At 52.7% G+C, this 22,426-nt stretch overlaps 2 protein-coding genes across 13 annotated transcripts; both read right to left on the bottom strand.

Annotated features, from left to right (window-relative positions):
• Positions 1-231: 231 nt before the first annotated feature.
• On the bottom strand, positions 232-22,426 carry TTLL13 (tubulin tyrosine ligase like 13; the record flags this gene model as incomplete). 12 transcript variants are annotated; one of them, XM_084869090.1, is made up of 17 exons in its annotated part: positions 19,124-19,259; positions 16,246-16,518; positions 15,131-15,171; positions 13,343-13,461; positions 12,128-12,258; positions 11,809-11,965; positions 10,298-10,441; positions 9,295-9,380; positions 8,312-8,543; positions 7,427-7,614; positions 5,025-5,210; positions 4,574-4,754; positions 3,359-3,538; positions 1,579-1,891; positions 660-766; positions 514-548; positions 232-412 (listed from the first exon to the last, which is right to left on the bottom strand). In XM_084869090.1, exons 2-17 carry the CDS (start codon positions 16,506-16,508, stop codon positions 232-234), a joined length of 2,544 nt encoding a protein of 847 aa, XP_084725216.1. In that variant the 5' UTR covers positions 16,509-16,518; positions 19,124-19,259. The 12 variants fall into 12 exon arrangements, 11 of the variants coding, with proteins under 11 accessions (XP_084725216.1, XP_084725214.1, XP_084725210.1 ...); XM_084869088.1 differs by lacking the exon at positions 19,124-19,259 and adding an exon at positions 22,319-22,426 and having other exon boundaries at positions 514-766; XM_084869084.1 differs by having other exon boundaries at positions 514-766.
• On the bottom strand, positions 18,841-22,426 carry GDPGP1 (GDP-D-glucose phosphorylase 1). Its single transcript, XM_084869247.1, has 2 exons — positions 22,319-22,426; positions 18,841-20,241 (listed from the first exon to the last, which is right to left on the bottom strand). Exon 2 carries the CDS (start codon positions 20,231-20,233, stop codon positions 19,079-19,081), a length of 1,155 nt encoding a protein of 384 aa, XP_084725373.1. The 5' UTR covers positions 20,234-20,241; positions 22,319-22,426; the 3' UTR covers positions 18,841-19,078.

Raw genomic sequence — 22,426 nt, 5'->3', positions numbered from 1 at the left:
GTGAAGGATGCTTCTACAAAACTGCATAAATTTTAATAAAATGACGGGTTCGCTTGCCAAGCGTCAGCCCTTCGTCCCAACGGCAGCGCAGGCCGGCCCGTTCCCCCCACGGCGGCGGGAAGGACTCCGCCTCGGCGATCCTCTGATGACGACAGCCCCTTGCCTTGGGGGCGCTCGGGCCCCCGGCCGTACCCCGGGGTTCAGACCCGTCTCCTCGCGACTTATCCAGGCTCAGGTTAGAAGGGCGGAGATGAGTGCATGGCCGGCCCTGGCACCTCTTCCTTCACTTTTTAGTCTTTTCTGATCCGAAAATAATCTTGGGGGATTGAAGAATTCTTGGCATCCTACGTCTGGAGCCTTATGCAGACCGGGGTCCTGGCCAAGGCTCTTCCGACTCGAGCTCGGTGGCATTCTTTGGTGAAAGAGCAACGGTTCAAGGTCCTTTGCCTCCTAGGACACCCGAGGGGGGTTCTCCAGCAGAGGTGGGGCGCTGGGCTTCCGTCCTGCGTTTACCTGTGGTGGCCGATGTCCAGGAGTCCAGTGGCGCTCTGCGTCAGGGATGCCGAGGAAGAGCAGAGGGGTAGGTCCTGGGCCTTGGCTGCTCTGTGCTCAGAATTGATCACAGAGGGCAAGGGGCATTCAGTCCAGGGGTTACTTACCACTCTCTCCCGTTGCAGGAAATAGCCCTGCGTTGGGGTTAAAGAGGATGGCCCGGATCCTGCCATGGCTCTGTTTATGGCTTCTAGCCTTCTGCTGGCCTGGCCTTCTGCAGTGGAAACATAGGGGGAGGGGTCCCCAAGTTGCTACTTCACAACTTTACCCATCTGTTGCCCAAGTACCAACCCAGAGGCATGGCATCCTATGCTAACCCCCTCCAGCGTCTCTTTTCTTTTTTAAAACATATATTTTATTAATTTTTTACAGAAAGGAAGAGAGAGGGATAGAGAGTTAGAGACATTGATGAGAGAGAATCATCTATCATAGGGGTGTCGAACTCAATCAGAGAAGGGGCCAAAATCTAAAATCCAGCCTAAATCGCGGGCCGAATGGTTTACTGAACAGTCATAAACTGACAATGTCATAAACTGACAGCGGAGTGCAGTGATGACAGCGCGGTGCGGGGCACATTGCAAGGCCTGGCGGGCTGGATTTGGCCCGCGGGCTTGTATGATAGATTCTATCAGCTGCCTCTTGCACACCCCCTACTGGGGATGTGCCCGCTACCCAAGGTACATGCTCTTGAACCGGAATCGAACCGGGGACCTTTCAGTCCTCAGGCCGATCCTCTATCCACTGAGCCAAACTGGTCAGCGTCTTTACCACCCTGTCCTGCCCCTGGTATGTGGATGTGTCCATTTCCCTGTGAGGTGAGTGCTGGGGGCAGTGTATTTCTGACATTTCTATCACCAGATTCTAGTACCTTGGAGGAGGCAAATACATGGGACTACTGCCCCCCCCCCCCCTTACTCCCTCAGTGCTGCAAGTCCCATCTGTATTTGGGGAGCATCCCGGCTGTGGTATTTGCTAGTGGAAATGCTCACAAGTCAAGAGCTACCAAGGCTAGTTTTGTACACGTACGGTTAGTAAGCCTGAATCTGGACATGGGAAAGCCGCGCCTCCCAGACTTCTTCAGCGACACCGAACAGGGCCCGTAGTTGGCCGGGTCTCTCGTCCAGTTGAAGGTCCTGGGCTGGAGGTAGCACCCGGACTGGGGCAGGAGGGCAGGGTGGCCTGGCAGTGGCCCGAGGATCCTGGGGATCAGCTCGGGCTGGACGACGTGCAGGAAGCGAGGAGGATCCTCCTCCTTGTAGGCCCCTCGCAGGAGGACCAGCGGGAACAGGCTCAGGGACGGCAGCTCCTGGCTGCTCAGCCCGTCCTGGTGCGATCTAGGCTGGAGGAGAGAAAAAAGGAGCCTCTTACCGCGTTTCCTGCGAGGCTGGGGGGAGTGGCGGGAGGAATAGGTGACTGAGCCCTAGCTGGTGTGGCTCAGTGGATAGAGCCTCGGCCAGCACCCACTGAAGGATCTTGGGTTTGAGTCCAGTTGCTGGCTCGATCCCCAGTAGGGGGTGTGCATGCAGGAGGCAGCCGATCAGTGGTTCTCTCACATCATTCATGTTTCTCTCTCTCTCCCCGTCTCCTTTTCTCTCTGAATCAATAAAAATATATTTTATTTATTTATTTACTTTTTTAATATAGTTTATTGATTTTTCACAGAGAGGAAGAGAGAGGGATAGAGAGTTAGAAACATCGATGAGAGAGAATCATCGATCAGCTGCCTCTTGCACACCCCCTACTGGGAATGTGCCCGCAACCAAGGTACATGCCCTTGACCGGAATTGAACCCGGAACCTTTCAGTCCGCAGGCCGATGCTCTATCCACTGAGCCAAACCGGTCCCGACGATAAAAATATATTTTAAAAAGAGAAATAAATAACTGAAATACCTTCCAGGCCATAGCCACTACAGAAGCAGTGACCCAACAAAAACAGGACCCACAGTGTCGCTACTAGTCCAGGGAATGGTGAATGTGGCAGCTGTTTCGTTGGCCCAAGACTTTATTTACCTCCCGCTAGCACCACGGCACTGGCTGTGCTAGGAAGGGATTACACGGGAGCCACAGAGGGTGGGGTTATTGCCAGATGGGAACATAGGTGGTGAGAAGGTTGGGAGCTGCACTTGGCTGGATACCGATGCTAAAAACAAGGGAGCTTGGGAGCGGATGTAAAAAAAAAAAAAAAAAAAAAAAGACTGCCCTGGCCGGTGTGGCTCAGTGGCTAGAGCGGCGGCCTGGGGCCTCAAGGGTCCCAGGTTCAATTCCGGTCAAGGGGATGTACCTGGGTTGAGGCCGCATCCCGGGAGAGGGTCTGCAGGAGGCAGCTGATCGATGTTTCTAACTCTCTATCCCTCTCCCTTCCTTTCTGTAAAAAAATAAATAAATAAAACATATATATATATATTTTTAAATATATTTTATTGATTTTTCACAGAGAGGAAGAGAGAGGGACATAGAGTTAGAAACATCGATGAGAGAGAATCATCGATCAGCTGCCTCCTGCACACCCCCTACTGGGGATGTGCCCGCAACCAAGGTACATGCCCTTGCCCGGAATCGAACCCGGGACCTTTCAGTCCGCAGGCCGACGCTTTATCCACTGAGCAAAACCGGTCCCGGCTCAATAAAATATATTAAAAAAAAAAAAAAGAAGAAGAGCCAAAGGCTCCTTCCTAAGACCCAGCATGCACTGCTTCCCCAAGCTCTCCTGCCAGATTACCGTCCCATTAGCCTCCTGGGCCGCAGCAGCCACCAGCACGTGCTCCCTTGCTCCCCCTCCGAGAGGCGCTGTGGCGAGCCCCTCACCCGGTAGTTGGGCAGCTTTTTCTGGCTCTGCTGGCTGGCCTGCACGATGGTGCTGATCTGCTCCACGATGCCCAGGCTCCGGATGAGGTTCTCCCTCCGCAGCAGGGCGTTCAGCCGCTCCAGCTCCTCCTCCTCCACGATGGCTTGAGGCCGCATGGTGTCCAGGTCTCCTGGGAGCAGCTACGAGGCACACGGGAGATGCATCCAGGCTCCTCCCCAGTGAGGAGTCCCGGACCATCAACACGTCAATCGACACGTCGACCGCAGGACTGACTCCTGCCCACTCTCCCGCCATCCCTCCCCTGACCCGAGGGCCAGGTTCCCTTTGCTCTACCCATTCTCTCACAATCTGTTCTCTCAAAAGTCAGATTCCAGCCGAAACCGGTTTGGCTCAGTGGATAGAGCGTCGGCCTGCGGACTGAAAGGTCCCAGGTTCGATTCCGGTCAAGGGCATGTATTACGTTGGTTGCGGGCACATCCCCAGTAGGGGGTGTGCAGGAGGCAGCTTGTCGGTGTTTCTTTCTCATCGAAGTTTCAAGCCCTCTGTCCCTCTCCCTTCCTCTCTATAAAAAAAAATCAATAAGATATATATATTTTTTTAAAAAAGTCAGATTCAGCCGAAACCGGTTTGGCTCAGTGGATAGAGCACATGTGTCAAACACAAGGCCCGCGGGCCAAATCCAGCCCGCCAGGCCTTGCAATGTGCCCCGCACCGCGCTGTCATCACTGCACTCCGCTGTCAGTTTATGACATGGTCAGTTTATGACTGTTCAGTAAACCATTCGGCCCGCGATTTAGGCTGGATTTTAGATTTTGGCCCCTTCTCTGATTGAGTTCGACACCCCTAGGATAGAGCGTCGGCCTGCGGACTGAAGGGTCCCGGGTTCGATTCCGGTCAAGGGCATGTACCTTGGTTGTGGGCACATCCCCAGTGGGGATTGTGCAGGAGGCAGCTGATCGATGATTCTCTCTCATCGATGTTTCTAACTCTATGTCCCTCTCTCTTCCTCTCTGTAAAAAATCAATAAAATATAAAATAAAAAAAAGATTCAGTGGACTCATTAGGTACTCTTCTCTCTCTCTCTCTCTCTCTCTCTCTCTCTCTCGCTCTCGCTCTCTCTCTTTCTCGAGTGAGGAGCAGAGGACAGCAGATGCCCGTCTCTACTAGTTCAACCCGTTTTCCTGCAGAGAGGCGAGAGCCACAGAGCCCGACACCTTTCGATCCCGTTTCCGGTTCCTGTAAGCCAACTGGGTGGAGAGGCCCTGGATCCTGGGCCTGGGCTGCCTCTTCTCCCCGGCCGACTCCCCCTGGCTCTGCTCCTTGTATTCCCTTCGCTTCTTCGACTCTAAGACCTCCCGCTGCTTCTGCTTGAGGCGGATCTCTTCCCGTTGCTGCCTGACAAGAGACAGCGGCTTCAGACACTGGAGAGATTGTGGAGGGGAGGTCATAGGGGGATGGGAAAAGAGGAGGACATTATGATCCGTTTCGGGACTGACGGGGAGAGGAGTATGGGGCAGATGGGAAACCTACTGAGCTGAGCCAGGAAGTCTGACAGGGTTTATAACGCCCTCCCTCTTTGCTCAAGGGCCTGGCACCCTGTCCACCCTGCCGGGGAGCAGCGCAGCTGCAGGAGCAGCACGGGGAGGAGCACGCAGGGAGGAGTACCTGGAGCACTCCTCTCTGGCCTTGGAGGCGGCCGTCTCCTGGAAGAGGGAGCCGCTGTGCTTAAAGAAGGGGGCATACTTCTCTGTGTCAGGCCCCGGGTAGATCCGCCGGTACCCCCCCAGGTGCGAGTCCTCGTAGCACTCCTGGTCCTGCAGTGCTGCCTGGGACAGCTCCGTCTGCTCCCGCCTAAGACAGGGGTCGGCAAACTCATGAGTCCACGGGCCAAATACCAACAGCACGACGATTGACAATTCTTTGGAGAGCCACATGTTTTATTTATTTATTTATTTATTTATTTATTTATTTTTAATATATTTTATTGATTTTTTTTTTTTGCCCCCCTCCCTCCCTCCCGTACATACCCTCCCTCCCCAGAGTTCCATGTCCATTGGTTGTACCTATATGGATGTACACAAGTCCTTCGGTTGATCTACTATCTCCCCCAGATCTTCCTCCCCTCCCCGAGCCACATGTTTTAAACTTAAACTTCTTCTAATGCCACTTCTTCAACATAGACTCGCCCAGGCCGTGGTGTTTTGCAGAAGAGCCACACTCAAGGGGTTGGGGCCGCATCCCCAGTGGGAGGTGTGCAGGATGCAGCTGACTGGTGTTTCTCTCTCATCAATGTTTCTAACTATCCCTCTCTCTTCCTCTCTGTAAAAAAAATCAATAAAATATTTTTTTTTTTTTAAAAAGAAAAGGAGAAAAACAACTTGCATCAATACACATGTGTGCATTAAATGTTTGTGAGAATATAGGCATGAGCCGAGGAACAGTGATGGGCTCGGGGGAAATGGAGTAGATGGAGGGAGGGCAGGAGACAGGCTAATCTTTTTTAAAAATATATATTTTATTGATTTTTTTTTTACAGAGAGAAAGAGAGGGGGACATAAGTCAGAAATATTGATCACGATCAGCTGCCTCTTGCACACCCCCCACTGGGGAAGTGCCCGCAACCAAGGTACATGCCCTTGACCGGAACCGAACCTGGGACCTTTCAGTCCGAAGGCCGATGCTCTATCCACTGAGCCACACCGGTTTCGGCAAATCGCTGCATCTTTTGCACTTGAACATACTTGTCTGTGACAGGTGATGTATTATTTATGCAAAAAGTTGTAGTTAATAGCTCATCAGCCCCAGGCTTTCATTCTCAGGAAAGTGATAACGAAGAAGATAAGTGACACAGCTTGCCCGGCGGGCGTGGCTCAGCGGTTGAGCGTTGACTTATGAACCAGGAGGTCTCGGTTCGATCCCAGGTTGGGCCACATGCCCGGGTTGCGGGTTCGATCCCCAGCGTGGGGCATGCAGGAGGCAGCTGACAGTGGTTCTCTGTCATCATTAATGTGTCTCTCTCTCCCTCTCCTTTCCTTTGTGAAAACAATAAAAAACGTATTTTCTGACATGTGCACATAAGGAACCGTTCGACATTAAAATAGGGACTCAAAAGAACCAGTGACCCAGAATGGAACTCACTACAGACTGATTCATTTGCCTGCCAGCATAACCATTATGGCCTGTCTCATTTTCGGTTCTTATAAGTGTATTTCTTGGATCACATGATCTCACACATCGAGGGGAAATAGTGAACAACATGAACTGATGAACAAAAAACAGACCCTGAGACGGAAGCAGCGATCAGACCATCAAACCTCAGAGGGAAGGCAGGAGAGGGTGGGGGGTAAGGGGGAGAGATCAACCAAAGGACTTGTGTGCATGCCTATGGGCCTAACCGGTGGTCACGGACAACAGGGGTGTGGGGGCATGAGTGGGGAGGGGTTTGGGGTGGGAATAGGGGGATGAGGACAAATATGTGACATCTTTTTTTTTTTTTTTTTAATATATTTTATTGATTTTTCACAGAGAGGAAAAGAGAGATAGAGGGTTAGAAACATCGATGAGAGAGAATCATGGATCAGCTGCCTCTTGCACACCCCCTACTGGGGATGTGCCGGCAACCAAGGTACATGCCCTTGCCCGGAATCGAACCCGGAACCTTTCAGTCTGCAGGCCGACGCTCAATTGTCTGAGCCAAACCGGTCCTGGCAATATGTGACATCTTAATCCGTAAAGAAATTAAAAAATTTTTTTAATAAAAAACAAACGTATTTTATTTTTATTTATTTATTTATTTATTTAAATAAATATATTTTATTGATTTTTTTACAGAAAGGAAGGGAGAGAGATAAGAGAGCTAGAAACGTCAATGAGAGAGAAACATCGACCAGCTGCCTCTTGCAACACCCCCTACCGGGGATGTGCCCACAACCAACGTACATGCCCCTGTTGTCCAGAATCGAACCTGGGACCTTTCAGTCCGCAGACCGACGCTCTATCCACTGAGCCACACCGGTTTCGGCAAAACAAACGTATTTTAAAAATAGTGAGACGGACACGCGGCGTACCTGGCCTCCCGCCGTATCTCTTGGTGGCACTGGAACAGCCGCACTTTGACCCGCCGCTTCTCTTCCTCCATCACCTTCCTCTTGTCACAGCCCCGGAGGTTGGCAAGGATCATGGCATCTAAGAGGAGGGCGTCCTTCACTTCTCGGTCCAGACGCGAGTCCGTGGTGAAGCTCGGAGAGTGGTTCACCTGCCAGGAGGAGCCGTTATCCGCCCCCTTGCTACACCCCCTGAGCAGGTGGCCGTCTCTTGCAGGCCCAACTGGGGGGAGGGGGGTTTTCAGCGGGTCAAGGGCATGCACCTTGGTTGCGGGCACATCCCCAGTCGGAGGTGTGCAGGGGGCAGCTGGTCGATGATTCTCTCTCATTGATGTTCCTAGCTCTCTATCCCTCTCCCTTCCTCTCTGTGGAAAATCAATATATTTAAAAATAAAAAAAATAGCTGAAACCGGTTTGGCTCAGCGGTAGAGCGTCGGTCTGCAGACTGAAAGGTCCCAGGTTCGATTCCGGTCAGGGGCATGTACGTTGGTTGTGGGCACATCCCCGGTAGGGGGTGTGCAAGAGGCAGCTGGTCGATGTTTCTCTCTCATCGACGTTTCTAGCTCTCTATCTGTCTCCCTTCCTCTCTGTAAAAAATAAATAAAATATTTTAAAAAAAAAATGTTTTTTAAATAAATAAATAAAATAAAAATAAAAAAGATCTGATTCAGCAGGTCCAAAACACAGAGATCTTATCCCTGGTGCTCACCCCCCCCCCCCCCCAGCTCACCCCCTCCCCGTGCCGCTGTATCCCCGTTCTCTGTTCCACCACCTGAGTGTACGCCAGCCTCCGGCGTCCGGTCCGAGGAGGACCTCGGTTTTGGGAAAAGCCCGGGAGAGAATCCTCACCTCCAGCAGCCAGGGCTTCAGCTTGTGGTCCAGTAAGATGTCAAAACCAAGGATCTCAAAACAGGCACAGGTCCCTCCATTGAGATGCTGCGGGAAGCAGGTGCGGTAGTTGTGCCGGAGGATGGAGTGGGCCGAGATGATGGTCTTGATGATGATGTCCTCGATGTCCCCCCACATCTCTCGGGGGTCGTAGCTGTGTTCTCGCAACCAGGCGTTGAGCGTCGACAGCTTCCTGCGAGGCCCCAGGGCTCAGAGGGGGAACCCACGTCTCGGCCCCCGCGGGGGCCGGGCTGCAGGCAAGGTCGATATCCACAAACACTAACCTAACTCCGCGCCTCAGTCCCTTGTGTTTTAAAGGGCCGCTGCCAGCCAAAACCGGTGTGGCCCAGAGCATCGGCCTGCGGACTAAAAGGTCCCAGGTTCGATTCCGGTCAAGGGCATGTACTTTGGTTGCAGGCACATCCCCAGTAGGAGGTGTGCAAGAGGCAGCTGATCCATGATTCTCTCTCATCGATGTTTCTCTCTATCCCTCTCCCTTCCTCTCTGTACAAAATCAATAAAATATATTTTAAAAAAAATAAAAATGAAAGGTCCCAGGTTCGATTCCAGTCAAGGGCATGTACCTTGGTTGCGGGCATATCCCCGGTGGGGGGTGTGCAAGAGGCAGCTGATCCATGATTCTCTCTCATCGATGTTTCTAATTCTCTATCCCTCTCTCTTCCTCTCTGTAAAAATAATCAATAAAATATATATTTTTAAAAAGAATAAAAAATAAAGGGCCATTACCAGCTTGGAGCCAGGTTTGTTACCCGGGTGGGTTGGGGGGGGGGCCCCACTTGGTGGACGGGCACAGGACAAGGGTCTGTACAGTTCCTGAGCAGTCAGCCGGCCTCCCGGGGAGCCAGCCGGCCTGCCTCAGTTTCCCTCCTGGGCCGCTGAGACTGAGGCTAAGGGGCAGAGGGAGAAAAGGGAGCGGGGCGTACCTCTTACTGCCCACGGCATCGTCCTGGACAAAGTTCTCGTTGTGCTTGTTGATGGCGTAGTTGGTCAGGTGCATGCAGACGTCATCCTGGGGTTGGGGAGAGCGGCTTGCGGTCTCGCCCTGCGTCTCTCCTCGCCACCCTTCACTGCTCTGAGCACCCCATCCCCTTCCAGCCCCTCCTCCCCTCTCCCTCCTCCCCCCCCCCCCCCCGGGGACTCCCCATCTCCTGTCCCACTTCCCCGAGGACTGTTTTGGCAGCCGCTGGGGAAGAAGGGATGCTGAGGCCACTCACTCCCGTTTCCCCGAAAATAAGACAGTGTCTTATATCAGCCGAAACCGGTGTGGCTCAGTGGATAGAGCGTCGGCTTGGGGACTGAAAGGTCCCGGGTTCGATTCCGGTCAAGGGCATGTACATTGGTTGCGGGCACATCCTCGGTCGGGGGTGTGCAAGAGGCAGCTGATCGATGACTCTCTCTCCTTGATGTTTCTAACTCTCTATCTCTCTCCCTTCCTCTCTGTACAAAATCAATAAAATATATTTAAAAATAAATAAATAAATAAAAAAGACAGCCGAGGCCGGTTTGGCTCAGTGGATAGAGCGTCGGTCTGCGGACTGGGAGGTCCCAGGTTCGATTCTGGTCAAGGTCATGTACATTGGTTGCGGGCACACCCCAGTAGGGGGTGTGCAAGAGGCGGCTGGTCGATGTTTCTCTCTCATCAACGTTTCTAGCTCTCTCTCTCCCTTCCTCTCTGTAAAATATCAATAAAATATATTAAAAAAAAAAAAAGTGTGTTATATCAAATTTTTCTCCCAAAGTTGCGCTAGGTCTTATTTTCAGGGGATGTCTTATTTTCGGGGAAACACGGTAGCTTCTTCCTCCTCACGGGTGAGGACCCATTGGCGTCTCCATGGAGACCGCAGCGGCGTCTCCATGGAGACCGCAGCGGCGTCTCCATGGAGACCGCAGCCCATGGCAGCGGGAGCGGCAAGGGCGCCATCTTACCAGGTTGCTGTGGTTGGGCTCCATGTAGGGCATGGTGGCGAAGCGGGCCAGGCCCTCCTCGTACATGAAGATGCGCAGGGGGTCGCAGGACGTGAGCAGGACGTAGATGCGCATGTCGAACTTGAACCCGTCGATGAGGAAGGGCTGCGGGGGCGCGGGCCCGCAGGGGAGAAAGGACAGCAGCGCTGTGAAGCGCTCGCTCCGTGTCACGGGAGGTCATGCGCGCTTCAGACACATTTAGCTTCCACAGTGACCACGTGACACAGTTATGTCGTTAGGCCCAGTGACAAGTGAGGAAACTGAGGCACGGGCAGGGTAAGACAGCTGCCCGAACCCAGATGTCTTAAGAAGTAGGAAGACCTCAGGTTCAAACCCAGGCAGGCTAGCTCTGAGCCAGGCTCCCTCCACATGGCCTCCAAGGTGAGGGGGGAGGGGGCCGGGACCGGCGTGGCTCAGTGGATAGAGCATCGGCCTAGAGACTGAAGGGTCCCAGGTTCGATTCTGGGTCAAAGCTGCAGGCACATCCCCAGTAGGGGGTGTGCAGGAGGCAGCTGATGGGTGTTTCTCTCTCACTGATGTTTCTAGCTATCCTTCTCCCTTCCTCTCTGTAAAAAATCAATAAAATATTAAAACTAACGACCAAGAACAGGCTCCAAGGGATTCAAAAGAACTGTGTGGGTGCAACCACTGTGGAGAACAGTGTGGAGCTTCCTCAAAAAACTGAAAATGAAACTCCCATTTGACCCAGTAATCCCACTCCTAGGAATATATCCCAAGAAACTAGAAACACCAATCGGAAAGGATATATGCACCCCTATGTTCATAGCAGCACAATCTACAATAGCTAGAATCTGGAAACAGCCTAGGTGCCCGTCAGCAGATGATTGGATCAAAAAACTATGGCACATCTACACAATAGAATACTATGCTGCCATAAAGAAGAAGGAATTCTCATTATTTGCAGCGACCTGGATAGAACTAGAGAGCATCATGCTGAGTGAAATAAGCCAGTCAATGAAAGAGAAACACCACATGGCCTCACTCATTTATGGATAATAAAGAACATTATAAACTGACAAACCAAAAGTCAGATATAAGGACAGTAAAGCAACAAGCAGACTGTCAAATTACAGCGGGGAGGGTAGGGAGATCTGGGGGAGATAAGAGATCAACCGAAGGACTTGTATACATGCATATAAGCACAACCAATGGACACAAAACTCTGGGGAGGGAGGGTATGTATGGGAGGGGGGGGCAATGTTAAAATATGTACACAGATAATAATTTAATAAAAAAAAAATTTACTTCCTTAAAAAAAAAAAAAAAAAAAAAGATAAGGGGGGAGAGGGGAGGGGAGTAGGAAGGGCAGGAGCTGGAAACCGGCTTCCTCCCTGGCTTTGGGAGAGACGGGGTACCCCGATGCCGGTGGTACCCCAATGCTGGCGGTACCCCGATGCCAGCGGAACCCCGATGCCGGCGGAGGGGCCCGGTGGTCCCGGGGCGCCCCTCACCTTGGAGATGTACTGCTGGCAGATCATATGCTCCCCGATCTTGATCTCCCGGGGGTTCCGAGTGATGAAGATGCCGCGGCCCTGACAGCCGCTGTCGGGCTTGCAGATGAAGGTCCGGGTCTTCCGCTGACGCCCGCAGGCGTGGAAGTCCCCGTAGCTGCGTGCACACCAGACGGGGCGGGCGGGTCAGAGGGTCCCGGGGTCCCCTGGACCCCTCCTGCCCTCCGCTCCGTGCTCTTCCTGGAGCCCTCCGCCCCAGACCACTCAGCCTCCGTCCCGAGACGGTCAAGGTCAAGGTCAAGGTCAAGGCCGCGCTCACTCGGCAGGGAGGCACCAGGTGCGCGGGAAGATGTTGTACTCCCGCGGGTAGATCTTCTGCATGCGCTTCAGGTTCCGGGCCAGCAGGTCTTTGCGGCAGATTTCGGTCATCCCCGGGAAGTGGTTGATTTTCTGAAACATGAGGCAATTCGTTAAACTAATTAGACAATTAGGCCGAAACCGGTTTGGCTCAATGGATAGAGCATTGGCTTGGGGACTGAAAGGTCCCGGGTTCGATTCCGGTCAAGGGCATGTGCCTTGGCTGCGGGCACATCCCCAGTGAGGGGTGTGCAAGAGGCAGCTGATCGATGACTCTCTCTCATCGATGTTTCTAACTCTCTATCTCTCTCCCTTCCTCTCTGTACAAAATCAATAAAATATATTTTTTAAAAAACTAATTAGACAATTAATTAAACTCCCCCTCCCCAGTGGAAAGCGGCTGTTCCTGGGGCCTGGGCATCCAGGAGAAGGACTGGAAAGGTCCCAGGTTCGATTCCGGTCAAGGGCATGTACCTTGGTTGTGGGCACATCCGCAGTAGGGGGTGTGCAAGAGGCAGCTGGTGGATGATTCTCTCTCATCGATGTTTCTAACTCTCTATCCCTCTCTCTTCCTCTCTGTAAAAATAAAATATATATTTTTAAAAAAATAAAAATATGCATGCATACCCTTTTCAGTTATTTTATTGCTAACTACCACAAAGACCCAATTAGGGGAACACAAAAATACGATGAAGCGTTAATATTCTTCTTGAGGACCCTGGTCTTTCTTTCTTTTTTTTAAAAAAAAAATATATATATATTTTATTGATTTTTTACAGAGAGGAAGAGAGAGCTAGAAACATCGATGAGAGAGAATCGCCGATCAGCTGCCTCCTGCACACCCCCTACCGGGGATTTGCCCGAAACCAAGGTCCATGCCCTTGACCGGAATCGAACCTGGGACCTTTCAGTCCGCAGGCCGACGCTCTATCCACTGAGCCACACCGGCTTCGGCCAACCAGCCGATATGGAGACAGGACGTGCCCAGCGGACACTTCCTCCGATAACAGAAGGTCCGGAGACCCGAGAGGAGAGTATTTCCATTGGGGTGGAAGCCCCTGGCCATGGCCTCTCCTGCCCTCGGCAGGGGGGTGGCCACCGAGGGACAGCCGCGGGGGCCCGGGCCCACAGGGCAGGGGTGAGGGGTGAGGAGCCAGCAGCCCCTTTAGGGTCATACCTGAAACCGCTTCATGTCCATCACGCGTTCCAGGGACACGGAGCAGTCAGTCCAGTACACGTTCCACTCCTCGTCCTCCCCAGCCTCCCGCAGGCCACACATCTGGGCCGCGCGACGCACTGCGGGGGGAGGAAGAGGGCCAGTGAGGCCCGGGCGGGCCCGAGAGGGAGGGAGGGAGGGAGGGAGTCACCTCAGCTCTGCACGCGAGTTGCCAGGGGCCAACTCCAAGTTTTTTGTTTTTTAAAAAAATATATATTTTATTGATTTTTTTTCCAGAGAGGAAGGGAGAGAGATAGAGAGCTAGAAACGTCGATGAGAGAGAAACATCGACCAGCTGCCTCTTGCACACCCCCTCCTGGGGATGTGCCCGCAAACCAAGGTACGTGCCCTTGACCGGAATCGAACCCGGGACCTTTCAGTCCGCAGACCGACGCTCTATCCACTGAGCCACACCGGTTTTGGCCCAACTCCAAGTTCGCGAAGCTGTCGGGGGCCCTTCCAGACGCTGACAGAGAAAACGAGAGAGTCTGGCTCTCTCTCTCTCTCTCTCTCTGTGCCTGTTACTCTCAATCAGGACGGGTTATAGCCAGCAAAGCTAGCCCTTGGCGGGGATCACACTGGCACCTCACACTCTAGGGAGGGCCCCCTGCACAGATGACAGGGGGGTAAGAGGGAAGAAAGAGATGGCTGACTTAGGGGAGGATTTTTAAAAAATTGCTGAAGCCGCCGAAACCGGTGTGGCTCAGTGGATAGAGCATCGGTCTGCGGACTGAAGGGTTCCAGGTTCAATTCCCATCAAGGGCATGTACCTTGGTTGCGGGCACATCCCCGGTGGGGAGTGTGCAGGAGGCAGCTGGTCGATGTTTCTCTCTCACCGATGTTTCTAGCTCTCTATCCCTCTCCCTTCCTCTCTGTAAAAAAAATCAATAAAATATATTTCTAAAAATAAATAAGTAAATTGCTGAAGCCACCTCAAGAGTTTCCTTGAAAAAATGGTTTTAGTTGCATCTCATCTCTGATTAAAAAAAAACACACAAACCCCCCCCCCCCCCCCCCTGAAAATTGGCCCTAGTCGATTAGGCTCAGTGGGTAGAGCGTCAACCTGCAGACTGAAGGGTCCTGGGTTTGATTCCGGTCAAGGGCACATGCCCAGGTTACACGCTCGATCCCCAGCAGGGGGCGTGCAGGAGGCAGCCCATCAGTGATTCCCTCCCATCATTGATGCTTTTTTTTCTCTCTCTCCCTCTCTCTCTCTCCCCCTCTCCCTTCCGCTCTGAAATCAACAAAACTATATTTAAAAAACAAAACAAACTGAAAAAGGTGGGGGCAATGGTGACTTCCAGTCATTTTTAAAAAATATATATTTTATTGATTTTTTTGCAGAGAGGAAGGGAGAGAGATAGAGAGCTAGAAACGTCGATGAGAGAGAATCATCGACCAGCTGCCTCTTGCACACCCCCTACCGGGGATGTGCCCGCAACCAAGGTACATGCCCCTGACCTGAATCGAACCCGGGACCTTTCAGTCCGCAGGCCGACGCTCTATCCATTGAGCCACACCGGTTTCGGCCTTTTTTTTTTTTCTTTTCTTTTCTTCATGTTAGCTATTGAGGAGAAGCCCACCCTACCGGAAATTAGCTGAACGGTGATGTGTCTCAGCTGGGAGTGGCTGGGCCAGGGCGCTCAGTACAGGCTCCAGCCAGACTCACACCATTAGGGGCTGAGAGGCTGATTGGGGGGACGGGGGACCATCCCCAGAGCGACAGTGACAGCAGAGCCGGGCGCTTACCGCTCTCATATCTGCAGTTGGTCAGGTTGATGGCCAGGGCTCTGCGGGGAGGAAGAGCAGCAATCAGGCACGGCGGGAGAGCAGGGCGGACCCCTGGCTGTCGGGTGCTCGGATAAGAGACACCCAACAAGTCCACAATGCAGCCCAAACCGGTGTGGCTCAGTGGATAGAGCGTCGTTCTGCGGACTGAAAGGTCTCAGGTTCGATTCCGGTCAAGGGCATGTAGCTTGGTTGCGGGCACATCCCCGGTAGGGGGTGTGCAGGAGGCAGCTGGTTGATGTTTCTCTCTCATCGATGTTTCTAGCTCTCTCTCTCTCTCCCTTCCTCTCTGTAAAAAATAAATAAAATATATTTTAAAAAAAACAAAACAAGTCCACAATGCAGTTGGTTTCCTCCGGAAGGCCCTTGAGGACCCAGGTGACATACACATGCTGAAATTCTACGCTGAGCCACCATCATGATTCTTTTTTTTTTTTCTTTTTTTTTAATAGATTGATTTTTTACAGAGAGGAAGAGAGAAGAATAGAGAGTTAGAAACATTAATGAATCACCGATCAGCTGTCTCTTGCACACCCCTTACTGGGGATGTGCCCGCAACCAAGGTACATGCCCTTGATCGGAATCGAACCTGGGACCCTTCAGTCCACAGACTGATGCTCTACCACTGAGTCAAACCGGCTTCGGCTACCTTCATGATTCTTTTTTTTTTTTAAATATATTTTATTGATTTTGTACAGAGAGAAAGGGAGATAGTTAGAAACATCGATGAGAGAGAGTCATCGATCAGCTGCCTCTTGCACACCCCCTACTGGGGATGTGCCCGCAACCAAGGTACCTCATGCCCTTGACCGGAATCGAACCTGGGACCTTTCAGTCTGCAGGCCGACGCTCTATCCACTGAGCCACACCGGTTTCGGCTACCCTCATGATTATTAATCTTGTTTTTGTTGTACCCAAAGGGTAAGAAAGCTCCGGTATTCCCTGTCATTTTTCCCAGGCAAAAGGGAAGACCTGGGGTCCCGGCCCAACTGCAAAAGGGAAGCTGGGGCGGGATGGGGGGGAAATGGGAGGGCGCTGCAGAGACGGGCAAGTGAGGGGATTCGGGGAACTATTACCTGCGTCTCCGCCTTCTCTTTCTCCTCCTACCCTGTCCGTCCTCTAAGGCACCTGGGGCTCGGGCCGTTTTGGGGATTTTCGTGGCCACAATGGATAAGGCGAGCTCCCTGTCAGCCCTGGAGCGTGCCTGCTGCGTGGGGTCCGGAGGGGTGGTAACGTCCCCCTTATCACTCTCCTCCTCCTCCTCCTCCTCCTCCTCCGACTCTTCGTCTTCGCCAGAGTCTTCCTCCGACTCACTGGTCTTGGAGGGGCTTCGCTCCATCCTTTAGATTCTGGGGGGGACAGGGGTGGGGTGGAAATAGACTCAGACTCCCCTCCACGCCGGGGAAGGCCTGCAGGAGTCCATCTCTGAGGACCTTCCTGGTGGTGCTAAGGGGTTGTGGCTGCTCCTCAGGGACGGGCAATGGGGGGGTTTTGGGGTGCCCCTGACAATGCTGGGTTCGCTGGCAAACCCCAGTCATCCAAGGTCACTCCACACAACATCCTGAAGTGCAGCGGGATCTGAAGGGAGCTGGCAAGCACCTGTGCCATCACTTCTTTTGTTTTGTTTTGTGTTTGAATGAGAAGAGGGATGGCTGGAGGAGGGTTTGGGAGGGGGGGGGGGCGCTTTGCTTTTAAAATAAGAGCATATCGCCGAAATCGGTTTGGCTCAGCGGATAGAGCCTCGGCCTGTGGACTGAAGGGTCCCAGGTTCGATTCCGGTCAAGGGCGTGTACCTTGGTTGGGGGCACATCCCCAGTAGGGGGTGTGCAGGAGGCAACTGGTCGATGTCTCTCTCTCATTGATGTTTCTAGCTCTCTATCCCTCTCTCTTTCTCTCTGTAAAAAAAATCAATAAAATATATTAAAAAAATAAAAATAAAATAGAGCATACGCCCAAGGGTCCGCCAGGCCAGCCTCAGTTTCTCCATGTGTACACACGGGCCAGGCACCCGCTAGCTAAGTAAGACCTCTCAGGTTCTGACAGCAGAGGAGGAGGCCCCTGTGGACTCTGCCCACCGGGAGTCGCGAGGAGCGTGGAGGGACTACTGAGGAGTCCGCTCCTAGCGGCCTGGGACTGGGCTCAGCTGGTCGCTCATGTCCACCCTTCCTTCCCTGGGCATGGCTGGGCCTCAGGGACCGACCGCCTCCTGGCTTCCTTCCACAGGACGTGCCGTCCCCACTGATCACAAGGGGGCGCCCGTTCCCCACGGGGGTCCACTCTTAGCTGCACGATCCGGGGGGTGGTGGCTCCTTCCGCAAGCAGGCTGCCACCGCCCACTGTTGCCATGGACACGAGTGACCCCCATTGGAGCAGCGTTCTGGGGGCGGGGCCTCCGGGGAGCCACACCCACTCGGCTGCAGCGTTCTTTGCTCTGGGGAAAGGGAGGGGGGCTGGCTGGCAGTGGAAGGGCCACCTAGCCTGAGGCCCTCTTCCTGTGGCAGCTGACAGACTGCATCATGGGACTTGTAGTCCTTTGGCTTCAATGCCAGTAGGCTCTACCCCACTCCCACCCTTTCTTGTACAGTACCACCAGGCTAAGGGCAGAATTTGGCCAACTCTGCTTGCCTTTGTTACATTTATATATATAAATATATAAATATTATTATTATTATTATTTTTTTAACAGAGAGGAAGGGAGAAGGATAGAGAGTTAGAAACATCAATGAAAGAGAAGCTGCCTCCTGCACAGTCCCCACTGGGGATGTGCCTGAAACCAAGGTACATGCCCTTGACTGGAATCGAACCTGGGACCCTTCAGTCCGCAGGCCAACGCTCTATCCACTGAGCCATACCAGTCAGGCTCATTTTTTTTTCTTTTTTCTTTTGACAAATATCTAGTATTCCAGGCACTGGTCTAGGACCTGGGCCATCATTTCTTGCCTGAATTTCCACCATTCACCAACCTCTTAATTGGATTCTATTCATCCATCCATCCATCCATCCATACAATACAGTTAAAGCAGTGGTCGCCAACCTTTCAGACCTCATGGGGACCACCACCAGTTAGAAACATTGATGAGAGAAAAACATTCATCAGCCTCCTCTGCACACCCCCTAGTGGGGATGTGCCCACAACCAAGGCACATGCCCCTGACCGGAATCGATCCCAGGACCCTACAGTCTGCAGGACGACGCTCTATCTACTGAGCCACACCGGTTCGGAAGGAGTTATATATTCTAGATAGTTATATACCGGCTGGGCATCCCTGGGGCTTGCCCAAGAAGAAAGGAAGAAGCAGATACAGCCAGAACCGGTTTGGCTCAGTGGATAGAGCGTCGGCCTGCGGACTGAAAGGTCCCAGGTTTGATTCCGGTCAAGGGCATGTACCTTGGTTGAGGGCACATCCCTAGTGGGGGGTGTGCAGGAGGCAGCTGGTTGATGTTTCTCTCTCATCAATGTTTCTGACTCTCTGTCCCTCTCCCATCCTCTCTGTAAAAAATCAATAAAATATATATTTTTTTAAAAAAGAAGCAGATACATCCATGAGGGCTCACTCATTCCATTTATTCCAACGTATCTCCTCGTGAAAGAGACCACTGTTATCAGTTCTTTTTCTTTTTTTTTTTAAATCTTTACCTGTATTGAACAGTTTTGTTTTTTAAAAAAATATAGGAAGGGAGAGAGATAGAGAGTTAGAAACATCGATGAGAGAGAGTCATCGATCAGTTGCCTCTTGCACACCTCCCACTGGGGATGTGCCCACAACCAAGGTACATGCCCTTGACCAGAATCGAACCCGGGACCTTTCAGTCCCCAAGCCAATGCTCTATCCACTGAGCCACACGGGTTTCGGCTGTTATCAGTTCTTGATCCCTCCTCTGAGGCTACGACAGCGGAGGGAGCCTCCGTCACTGCTCCTCCCGAGCTACCAAGGCCACCAGTGCCGCCCGTACCTCCGCCGCCTGCGCTGGGGGCAGCAGACAGTCCTGGATGAGGGCCAGGGCGGCCGCCTCGGTCAGGCCGCTGAAGTCCTGGGCCGTTTTCACAGGCAGGTGCCCGGCCAGCTCGCAGAGGGCCACGTTGAACGCCTCCCCTTCCTTTACCCCGAAGCTGGGCTTGCGGGGCCAGAGGATCACCCGGACCCCCGTGAGGGTCGGGGAGAAGGATGCCTCCCCAGGGGGCGCACCCCGGGTCACAAACACGTTATGGGCGATCTCGTGGTCCGTCAGATAGTCCGTGGCTCGACACACCCTGCCGATGAGCGCTTCCAAACCCGGCCCCGGCCCGCGGGTATAAAAAAGGAAGCCGGGGGCTGGGACAGCCCGGAGCAGGTGCACACGGCCCCCAGGGTCCAGGGCCTCGCTGGGGGCCCCCTCGACGGGCAGCCTGTGGGCCAGGTAATAGCCGTGCAGGTGGAGGTGGTTGACGGAGGCCAAGCCGCCCAGGCTGTTGAACCCGACGCGGAAGCCCGGGTGCGAGCTCAGCAGCAGGGCCTCCAGCCCGGCCCGGAGCGCGCAGGGCAGCAGGCGCTGCGGGAGCCCCCGGGCGGGCTCAGGCACCAGCAGCACGTGGCCCCGCTCCAGGGGGCTCACGTTGATCATCACGAGCACATCCTCATCCTGGGGACCCCCCGGGGGATCGGGGTCCCGGCGGCGCAACCGGAAGAGGACTTCTCCAGGCCGGATTTTGTTGAAGTTGAACTCTTGGGGGTCAAACGCCTGCCTGACGCTCCTGATGTTCTGGGGGCGCCTCCTCTGCACCCCTCGTTCCACGTTCAGCTGAGCCACGAAGCCCACGGGGCCGGGGAGCGTGCGGGTCTGCAGCTCCCCCAGGCGGTAGCGGAACAGGCCCAGATCCATCCGCTGTCTCCAGGCGGAGCAGAGCGCAGAGTCGAAACGAGACGGAGGAGGAGGCCGTGTGTCCGGGGTCCCCGGCCACTGAACCCCTTCTCGCGTGAGCTCCTTCTGTCCATACACAAAGTCAGGGACACCTCGCTCTTCCCAGGCCTCCCAGTTTGGAGGCAGCAAATAGGCAGTTTCATTGGAAGCCGTTGAAACAGCCATGGGCCGACCTGAAACAGGCATCAGAGTGGGAAAAACACATGATGCTACCCCATTTCCAGAGATTTTTAAAAATACATATATTTTTAATTGATTTTTTAAATGTATTTTTTTTATTTTTAACAGAGAGGAAGGGAGAGGGATAGAGAGCTAGAAACGTCGATGAGAGAGAAACATCGGCCAGCTGCCTCCTGCAGACCCCCTACCGGGGATGTGCCCGCAACCAAGGTACATGCCCTTGACCGGAATCGAACCCGGGGCCTTTCAGTCTGCAGACCGACGCTCTACCACTGAGCCAAACCGGCTTTGGCTTAATTGATTTTTTTTTTAAAGAGAGGAAGAGAGAGGGATAGAGAGCCAGAAACATCAATGAGAGAGAAACATCCATCAGCTGCCTCCTGCACACCTCCAACTGGGGATGTGCCTGCAACCAAGGTACATGCCCTTGACCGGAATAGAACCTGGGACCCTTGAGTCTGCAGGCCAACTCTCTATCCACTGAGCCACACCGGTTAGGGCCATTTCCAGAGATTTTATTTTTATTTACAGATAACCTTTACTTGTTCTTCTGGTTACAAAAGTAATATATACGTACCTTTGATAAAATACTTTGAAATACAGGAATGACTCAAGATCCTTTAGATTAGCATACCTTTTTTGCTGAATTAAAAATAGCTCAGTGGTTGAGCATCAACCTATGAACCAGGGGGATCAAGGTTCGATTCCCAGTCAGGGCACTGATTGGCTGCCTCCTGCATGCACCCCACTGGAACCCAGGCCTGTGGCCTTGACCAGAATCAAACTTGGGACCCTTCAGTCTGCAGGCCCATGCTCTATCCACTGAGCCATACCAGCTAGGGCAGTGGTCGGCAAACTCATGAGTCCACAGAGCCAAATATCAACAGGACAACGATTGACATTTCTTTGGAGAGCCACATTTTGTTAAACTTCTTCTAACGCCACTTGTTCAACATAGACTCGCCCAGGCCGTGGCATTTTGTGGAAGAGCCACACTCCAGGGGCCAAAGAGCCGCAGGTGGCTCGCGAGCCGCAGTTTGCAGACTGCGGAGCTAGGGTAATCACACTGAGTGCTGGTCAAACTAGTCACTCAGTAAACATTTACTCAGCCAATGCCACATATCCTGGAGTGCATGCCACTCATAGCTCACCCGGCTTACAGCCTAGTGGGGGGAAAAGAGCCATCACCCGAGCAAATATAAATTGCAAGCAAGATACATGCCGTGCAGAAGCACTGGGAACTCGGCAAGTGTAGGACAAACTCCTAATCTAGTCCAGGGACTCAGGAAAGGCTTCCGTGAAGGTAAGCCGGAAGAGGAACTACCGAATGCCCACGAGGGCTAAACCACAGAGGCCCTGAGGAGATGGCAGAGAGAAGCTGAAGTCAGATTACAGGGACCCGAGGGTTTTTTTGGTTTTTTATTTATTTTTATTTTTTTAAAATATATTTTATTGATTTTGTACAGAGAGGAAGGGAGAGAGATAGAGAGAAACATCGATGAGAGAGAGTCATCGATCAGCTGCCTCTTGCACACCCCCTACTGGGGATATGCCCGCAACCAAAGTATAATACATGCCCTTGACCGGAATCGAACCCGGGACCCTTCAGTCCCGCAGGCCGACGCTCTATCCACTGAGCCAAACGGGTCTTGGCTGTTTTTGTTTTTTTTAAATGACACGCTCACTTTTAGACTTTACAGATCAGCAAGATTACATTGGAAATATCAAGAATTAATCCCTACAAGCGCACCTGTCCATTATACGTCAGCAAAACGGAAAACGAAAGAAATAATCTCAGAAGAGATCAACCGAAGGACTTGTGTACATGCATATAAGCATAACCAATGGACGAAAAACTATGGGAAGGAAGGGCATGTATGGGAGGGGTGGGGGGGATTGGTAAGGTATGTACACATATAATACCTTAATAAAAAAAATGAGGGGAAGAAAGAATGAAAGAGAAAGAAAGAAAGAATCTCACTTCCACTCCTCTCGGCAGCTTGGAGTCCTCGCCCTTTGGAATAGCGCCGTTTCATTCATTCATTCATGCACTGACACTGGGGCACCTACCTCGCAGGGCTTCGTTACAAAACTCGAAGCAACTCCGCACAGCGTTTGGCCCCCGCTGGGTGTGCGGAAACAGCCTCCCAGGCAGGAAGGGTGCGGGTTTGTCTGAGG

This window comes from Pipistrellus hanaki (assembly GCF_964339955.1).
Source record: "Pipistrellus hanaki genome assembly, chromosome: 21".
NCBI lineage: Eukaryota > Metazoa > Chordata > Mammalia > Chiroptera > Vespertilionidae > Pipistrellus > Pipistrellus hanaki.
This window is presented reverse-complemented; position numbering and strand designations above follow the sequence as displayed.